We start from the raw sequence: 10,035 nt of genomic DNA, 5'->3' as shown, positions 1-10,035 counted from the left end.
ACACTATACAGGGACAGAACATATACAGTACATGGACAGAACATACACAATACATGGACAGAACATACACTATACAGGGACAGAACATACACTATACAGGGACAGAACATACACTATACATGGACAGAACATACACTATACAGGGACAGAACATACACTATACAGGGTCAGAACATACACTATATATGGACAGAACATACACTATACAGGGACAGAACATATACAATACATGGACAGAACATACACTATACAGGGACAGAACATACACTATACAGGGACAGAACATACACAATACATGGACAGAACATACACTATACAGGGACAGAACATACACTATACAGGTACAGAACATACACTATACAGGGACAGAACATATACAATACATGGACAGAACATACACAATACATGGACAGAACATACACTATACAGGGACAGAACATATACAATACATGGACAGAACATACACAATACATGGACAGAACATACACTATACAGGGACAGAACATACACTATACATGGACAGAACATATATAGCACATGGGCAGAACATACACTATACAGGGACAGAACATACACTATACAGGGACAGAACATATACAATACATGGACAGAACATACACTATACATGGACAGAACATACACTATACAGGGACAGAACATACACTATACAGGGACAGAACATACACTATACATGAACAGAACATACACTATACAGGGACAGAACATACACTATACAGGGGCAGAACATAATACAGTACAGACAGACCATATACAGCACATGGATAGATGATACACAGAACAGGGAGAGAGCATACAAGATACAGAGGTAGAATATACATAGTGCAGAGATAGTATGTACAATAACACAGGGATGGAACTTACTCAGTATACAGCGCACACTATACAGGGGTAGAACACAGAAAGCACATAGATAGAACATAACACACCGTACAGTTCTATACAATACAGGGACAGAAAGCACACAGCACGTGTATAGAACATCATACACAGTACAGGGACAAAACATATATAGTACATGGATAGATCATACACAGTACAGAGATAGAACATACATTGTATAGGGATATATCATACACAATATAGGAAAGATTATACACATGGAGAGATAATACACTGTACAGGGATGGATCATACATTGTATAGAGAGAGATAATACACTGTACAGGGATGGATCATACATTGGAGATAATACACTGTACATGGATGGATCATACATTGTATATGGAGAGATAATACACTGTACAGGGATGGATCACACATTGTATAGGGAGAGATAATACATTGTACAGGGATGGATCATACATTGTATAGGGAGAGATAATACACTGTACAGGGATGGATCATACATTGTATAGGGAGAGATAATACACTGTACAGGGATGGATCACACATTGTATAGGGAGAGATAATACATTGTACAGGGATGGATCATACATTGTATAGGGAGAGATAATACACTGTACAGGGATGGATCATACATTGTATAGGGAGAGATAATACACTGTACAGGGATGGATCATACATTGTATAGGGAGAGATAATACACTGTACAGGGATGGATCATACATTGTATAGAGAGAGATAATACACTGTACAGGGATGGATCATACATTGTATAGAGAGAGATAATACACTGTACAGGGATGGATCATACATTGTATAGGGAGAGATAATACACTGTACAGGGATGGATCATACATTGTATAGAGAGAGATAATACACTGTACAGGGATGGATCATACATTGGAGATAATACACTGTACAGGGATGGATCATACATTGTATAGAGAGAGATAATACACTGTACAGGGATGGATCATACATTGGAGATAATACACTGTACAGGGATGGATCATACATTGTATAGGGAGAGATAATACACTGTACAGGGATGGATCATACATTGTATAGGGAGAGATAATACACTGTACAGGGATGGATCATACATTGTATAGGGAGAGATAATACACTGTACAGGGATGGATCATACATTGTATAGGGAGAGATAATACGCTGTACATGGATGGATCATACATTGTATAGGGAGAGATAATACATTGTACAGGGATGGATCATACATTGTATAGGGAGAGATAATACACTGTACAGGGATGGATCATACATTGTATAGGGAGAGATAATACACTGTACAGGGATGGATCATACATTGTATAGGGAGAGATCATACACTGTACAGGGATGGATCATACATTGGAGATAATACACTGTACAGGGATGGATCATACATTGTATAGGGAGAGATAATACACTGTACAGGGATGGATCATACATTGTATAGGGAGAGATAATACACTGTACAGGGATGGATCATACATTGTATAGGGAGAGATAATACACTGTACAGGGATGGATCATACATTGTATAGGGAGAGATAATACGCTGTACATGGATGGATCATACATTGTATAGGGAGAGATAATACACTGTACAGGGATGGATCATACATTGTATAGGGAGAGATCATACACTGTACAGGGATGGATCATACATTGTATAGGGAGAGATAATAAATACACTGTACAGGGATGGATCATACATTGTATAGGGAGAGATAATACACTGTACAGGGATGGATCATACATTGTATAGGGAGAGATAATACACTGTACATGGATGGATCATACATTGTTGTTTGATGCCAGCATTAAATGAACCATTCAATAGCATCACTTGTATACAGGACAGGTTTAATATCAATGTAATGGAACAGATTTGCAGCAGGGTTCAGTTTGGTAATAGGTGCAGGTTATAAACCAGCAAGCTCTCTGCTACACCACAAATTCAGCTCTGCTACAGCTCTAGCAATATATGTATCGAGAACCTGACTACTGGCATATTACCTATAAAGTATGGTATTCTCTCACAAGCGCTGGGCTGTGTGCTGCTGTATCATTTACCGGAAACCTCCTAGATACATATAATAATCTCCCCCCCTTTTTATGTCTATAGCTACTGTAGATGTATAGGTAGATAAAGAGCTGAGAGAGAGGGAGATTAGAGGGGTATGAGATAAGATAGAGAGATATTAGATATTAGAGGGGTATGAGATATTAGAGAGATATTTGCATGAAGTATGTCATATGTAGAGTTCTACTTTCTGGATAGAAAGAGAAATCAGGTGGGTTGTGGAGCTTGCACTCTGCCTGGAGGAGCTGCAGCAGAGGATGGTGGAGTTGGGAGAGGGAAGGGTTAATGTGTCCCCCCTGTGTGTGCAGACACGTGTGCAGCAGGAGTGTGCCAGAGAGCAGCCCAGCATCCAGCCCCGCACAGTGTGATCAGAGCCTGCCCCGCACACACAGCTCCTGCACTGCTCGCCCCGCACCCGGCTCAGAGCTGGACCTCTACAGCTTCCTCCTCGGAAACGGGACTTGGAGGGATTCTAGCCAGGTAGGTGCCCCTCTACCTGCATGTGCCCAGCCTACCTGCTGTGTATGGCATGGGCAACATTGGCAGGACTTACCCATGACAAAGATGCACTCATATACTGCTGAGGGGGTAGATAATCCTAGTGACACTAAATACATCAGTACATGTGTGGGGTGGCTGCCACCATATATATATAGGGTGAAGTATATGCAATATATACGAGTACATATAGGGGAAGTATATACAATATATACATGAGTACATACAGAAGGAAGTATATACAATATATACATCAGTACATACAGAAGGAAGTATATACAATATATACATCAGTACATACAGAGGGAAGTATATACAATATATACATCAGTACATACAGAGGAAAGTATATACAATATATACATGAGTACATACAGAAGGAAGTATATACAATATATACATCAGTACATACAGAGGAAAGTATATACAATATATACATCAGTACATACAGAGGGAAGTATATACAATATATACATCAGTACATACAGGGTATACACAATCCATACATGAGTACATACAGGGAGAAGTATACACAATACATACAGGGGATGCATATACTATATATATACGAGTATATATAGGGGAAGTATATACAATATATACATGAGTATATACAGGGGGAGTATATACAATATATACATGGGTACATACAGGGAGAAGTATACACAATACATACAGGGGATGCATATACTATATATACGAGTATATATAGGGGAAGTATATACAATATATACATGAGTATATACAGGGGACGTATATGCAATATATACATGAGTACATACAGGGGGAGTATATAGAATGCGTACAGGGGAGTATATACAATGCATACAGGGGAGTATATACAATGCATACAGGGGAGTATATACAATGCATACAGGGGAGTATATACAATGCATACAGGGAGTATATACAATGCATATAGGGGAGTATATACAATACATACAGGGAGTATATACAATGCATACAGGGAAGTATATACAATACATACAGGGGGTATATACAATGCATACAGGGGAGTATATACAATGCATATAGGGAAGTATATACAATACATACAGGGGGTATATACAATATAAACAGATGGTATATACTATGTATACAGGGGGTATATACTATGTATACAGGGGGGTATATGCTATGTATACAGGGGGTATATACTATGTATACATGACTGTTGTGTTGTGTGCAGGTGGCGGCCATGCTGAAGCCCGGGGAAGCGGCAGGTTCTGCCTTCCTGAAGGTGGACCCGGTGTACCTCCAGCACTGGCAGCAGCTCTTCCCCCAGAGCCATCATGTGAAGGCCGGGGTCCTGGGCCATGTCCCGCTCCCGGAGCCCCCAGCAGCAGACAGCCTCCGCCTGCGGCCGGCCTCCTTGTCCTCCACTTCTTCAGCCTCCTCCACCCCTGCACCTTCTGCTTCCCTGGCCGGGATCACCCCAATCGCCACTGTTATGGGAGCCGCTCCAAGAATGGAAGTCCCGGGACCACCGAGGAAGGAGCTGGTGGCCCCCGGCTGCCTGGAGGGGACCTCACCCGCCCTCCTGCACTGCACCCCCGAGGAGCTGGACTATTATCTGTATGGACAACAGAGGATGGAGATCATTCCACTCAGCACCCCCACCAGTGACCCCAACAACCGTATGTACCCCTACTGTTACCTACTGTGTGGTGCTGTATACACTGTGCGACCCCAACAACCGTATGTACCCCTACTGTTACCTACTGTATGTGCACACAGACCCCCACTGCTATATGTACACACCTGTATACTATATGCACAATGACCTTCCCCATAAAGTATTACCCCACCAGCGAGGCTGGGGACTGTACCTACCTCTTCTCCACCCTGCGGTATGTTCACACAGTGACTGGTGTATAGCGGGGCTGTATGATGGGGTCACACATGGCCGGGATACATAACTATGCCACATACCTACCGTATAATAACCAGCACCGGGAGGTGTGACCCCCGACACCACTGCTGGGAGGGGGCACTTACCTGACACTAAGATACACTGGTCAGTACTGTCTATGTATGTGATGAGTGCTTATAGATGGATAGAAAGAAAGAAAGAAAGAAAGTAAGAGAGCGATAGAAAGAAAGAAATACAAATATTTGACACCCGTTAAATGCAGACATGTAATAGAGAAATGGCCATCTCCAGTTTGTTAGATAATAATAATAATAATAATAATAATAATAATAATAATAATAATAATAATGATATAAGGCACAGTGTGAAATCATGTCGGTAATTAGTAAGAATGAATCAGGACAATGCACTTGTAGCAATAATGGTGTCACTTCTGGACATTGGATCCACCTCCGAGAGCAGAATACAAGTTCTCCTCATTATCCCCTCGGAGACAGGACGATTAGCCACAAGATCTACAATTCCGTCTTCCTGTAATGTCTGATCTGTAACCCTGACAACTACCCCGACAACTAGGGGTTATACCATATTTTCCGTTTTAGGCGCTTACTATGAAAAAGAGAATAAAATAATAATAATAATAATTATTATAATTATTATTAATATTATACAATTACTATTATTATTGTTTATTACTATTATTATTGTTTTATTATTTCTGTTATTACTACTACTGTCATCATCTTCAAAATTATAAATATTTTAGATTCAGGCCGATCTACTGTGAATTGCTCTGGCAGATACATAATCTATTACTTTTACATCGCTTACTGACCAATATTAATATTCGCTGTTTGCCCATTTATATTATATATCCACTCAAGTTTGTAGGTGAACTGCAGTAATATCTCTATGTATTTGTATATACTATATGTATTTGTGTATATATATATATATAGATATACACACACACACTTATATATATATATATTTGTATGTACTATATATATGTTTGTCTGCGTGTGTATATGTATATATTATTGTACATAGAAATATATAGCTTTATATAACATAGATATAACTATACTGCTATATTGCTGGGCACTATACAGCCGGGACTAGTGCCTTTCCTGTAGATAACACAACCCTACAAGTGAAGCAGAGCTGAGTTAGCTGAGCTGTTTAGGCTCCAGCATTACCTGTAGCTAATAATCTATGCCCACAGTGAGGCTGCACCACATTACACTGCCCCTGTTTAGGACTAGTACCTTCCATGTGAAGCCGTCCAGCAGTATTTGGAGGTAGTGGGACTATCAGTAGTAGTGTCTCTATAAGATGCCTTCAGACCTACACCTCCCGAGTGCATTTAGCTCTTAGTATATTCCCTTCTGGCAGTGGCATGCCTTGGCATTAGGTGGCACAGTGTTGTGGATTTAGCAGTAGTACACCCCCCTCCATGAAGGAGGACATGCAGTCATATATTAGATTGAGGTTAGAAAAGGTGGTGGCTGTTTATTTAAGGTGATAAAATGGTCCATCAGCAGTAATCTCCATCGATATGTGCCACCAGCAGATGAAGGATGAGGGGACAAGGCACAATTAATTGCCCTATAGTTTTGTAGGAGAGAGTGGAGCCAGCACAGAGACAGCATCGATCCCTGCTCCCAGCCCCTATTCATCACCTGTACATTGTATATGGGGGTCTCTCAGGGCCAGGGGGGCAGCCTTCATACACACCATATTCTGGTCTCAGCCTCCTCTGGCTGACAACAAACATTTAATTCACTAATCCAATCAATCCTTGGGAAATGCTAGATGTGGACACAGAGAGGTCCTCTAAGAACATGCTAATGTGAGGTAGCCACCAGACAACCAGGAGCTCCTAACCATATACCCTGGACAGATGTGCACCCTAAGTGCAAGCTAGGACTCTCTGTCATCAGCCAGTCCTGCAGAGTCCTTCTGAAAGCCTTCCATAGACACAACCTGGCTTCCTTCAAAGCACTATTTGCATCACCTTCAGTTCTGTTTTATATAAGTAATACATTTTGATTATTTTCACAAATATCATCTTTCATGACATTAAATATGAGACTAGACAAGATGAAGGCTATTTGTTTTATTAAAAGCAGCAAAGGACCCTTTGTTGTGCCATCTCATGACATATCCCTTATTTCACAGACCAGTGGGTGCCCCTGCTTTAGGGTAGCGTTGGCTTTGGGAAGGTTACTATGGAGGACAGTTTGTCTCAGCTTGTTGGGACCTTGTTAACCTCTAGGTGTCCCATACCATGAAGGCAAACACTAGGAGGGTGTAATGATGTGGCTGGAGGTATTGCCCATTTAGGCAGGGAGATAGGGTTCTGCCACAGGTTCAGGTTTTTTGATGCAGTTTTTGAAGCCGGGGTTGGATTTAAACAAGAGGAGAAGTCCTATCTCTCCTTTTATGATTCACTCCTGATTTGGGGCTCTTGCACACGACTGTATGGCTTTTTCAGTATTTTGCGGTCTGCAAAAAACGGATCTACAAAAAATATAGATGACGTCTGTGTGCATTCAGTTTTTTGCGGAACAGAACAGCTGGCCCCTGATAGAACAGTACTATCCTTCTCCGTTATGCGGACAATAATAGGGCATGTTCTATCTTTGAATGGAAATATGGAAACGGAAGGCATATGGAATACCTTCCTTTTTTTTACGGATCCATTGAAATGAATGGTTCAGTATACGGTCTGTATACAGAATGCAAAAAAACGGGACGGAAACAGAAAAAAAAAACCATTTGTGTGCAAGAGGCCTTTGGCTTCTAAAACTGCATGAAAACACCTTAACGTGTGGCAGAACCCTATGTCCCAAACAATCCATCTCATGCATTGGCCGGTGTGTGCGGTGAGCAAAGGACGAGTAATTCTTCGCTCCTTTGTCGTTGATCACATCTTCAATGCTACGTGTGAACATCTGTCTGTCGCCTGTAAATGAAGACCAAATTATAAGTTTACATGAAAACACATGATGATTGCTATATATAAATGCAAATAAATGAGCCCGACGGACCACATTGGCGCTGGTTACAGGCAAATTGTCAATAGGCCCTTAGTAGAGGTGTAAGTTTTATGGCTGCTTCGTGGATCCTTGTTAAATTCACACATCCTTCTACACCTCAAGAGAAGGGGGTAAACTGCACAGCACAAACTTACGGACACGTTTTATAGGCTTAGAAATATGTGTCCAAGGCGCAGGTTGTATTGGAGGAAGTATCTGTGTGCTGGTTTTCTATGAATTTTTTTTAATTTAAAAAAAATCATTGTGATGAAAAGAACTCTTTCTAAATAGAAAAGATAGCAGCACAAGGTACGCCTGAAACAGCGAGGTGCACGCCCGAGGGAAGCGGACCCCGACTGGACAAAATATAAGAATCGGCAGCAATCTCTTCATTCATTCTTGGAGAGTGCTGACATTTTTAAATCTATCTATCTATCAATTATCTATTATCTATCTATCGTATCCATCTATCTATCATCTATCTATCTATCTATCTATCTATCTATCTATCTATCTATCTATCTATCTATCTATCTATCTATCTATCTATCTATCTACCATCCTTATATTAGCATTACATTTACATTTGACATTAATATCAAAATAAGAAATGTGAAGCTACTCTGAGGCCTTGATCACATGTTGTAAGACATCAGAAGGAGTAAGTGCGTCAGCACACAGGGCGGACAGTGCGTGCCCCCCATTTACTAACCTATCACTCCATTGTTTACCTCTCATTTTTTACCAGTTTTGAGAATTGGGGCTGACAGGGTGTGGTGATATCAGCATGGATCTATGTATGGAGTACTCTATGACATGTTCATAATCTGTTGTCTATTCAGGGGTCTTATTAATAAACAGACTGTGTTATATGAAGGACAATCCCGACACATGACTGTTGATGCTAAGACGTACAATTATTTTACTCTTGATAAATGATAGTTGGTAAATCAGATTCTTGTGAAGATTATATGACGTCATTGATAAGAGCTTGTTTGCAAACTGGATCTGTGGCCAGATGAAGAGGGCACCATACTTTTTGGTTTAAGCTTGACTTTAAGGCCTCATGCACATGAACATATTTTAATTCCGTGTCCATTACATTTTTTTTGCGGACCGTATATGGAACCATTCTTTTCAATGGGTCCGCAAAAAAAACAGACGGTACTCTGTGTGCATTCCGTTTCTGTATGTATGTTTTTTTGTTCCGCAAAAAAATAGAACATGTTCTATTATTGTCCGCATTATGGACAAGGATAGGACTGTTCTATTTGGAGCCAGCTGTTCCGTTCTGCAAAATACGGAATGCACACGGATGTCATCCGTATTTTTTGCGGATCTGTTTTTTTGCGGACCGCAAAACACATACGGTCGTGTGCATGAGGCCTAAGATGTGAACTTATGGTCCCTAAGCTAAGATAATAAAAATGATAATAATACCATATTAATCATCATCCTCTTTATTTATATAACGCTAACATATTCCACAGTGCTTTACAATTGAAGTTTAAGATACCTTCAACTGCACTGAATAATATAACAAGTGGTTATCTATCTCTCTATCTACTATCTATTATCTATTATCTATCTATCTATTATCTATCTACTATCTATCTACTATCTATCTATTATCTATTATCTATCTACTATCTACTATCTATTATCTATTATCT

General features: G+C 40.3%; 1 protein-coding gene across 1 annotated transcript in view; it reads left to right on the top strand.

The window, feature by feature from the left end:
• Window positions 1-3,320: 3,320 nt before the first annotated feature.
• PRDM6 (PR/SET domain 6) overlaps window positions 3,321-10,035 on the top strand; it is a 131,736-nt gene continuing 125,021 nt past the window's right edge. Inside the window, exons 1-2 of the mRNA XM_044291104.1 lie at window positions 3,321-3,430; window positions 4,638-5,085. Coding sequence (XP_044147039.1) covers window positions 4,647-5,085 — 439 coding nt within the window. The 5' untranslated portion in view covers window positions 3,321-3,430; window positions 4,638-4,646. The remainder of the gene's footprint in view (window positions 3,431-4,637; window positions 5,086-10,035) is intronic.

Source organism: Bufo gargarizans, chromosome 1, assembly GCF_014858855.1.
Source record: "Bufo gargarizans isolate SCDJY-AF-19 chromosome 1, ASM1485885v1, whole genome shotgun sequence".
Classification (NCBI taxonomy): domain Eukaryota; kingdom Metazoa; phylum Chordata; class Amphibia; order Anura; family Bufonidae; genus Bufo; species Bufo gargarizans.
This window is presented reverse-complemented; position numbering and strand designations above follow the sequence as displayed.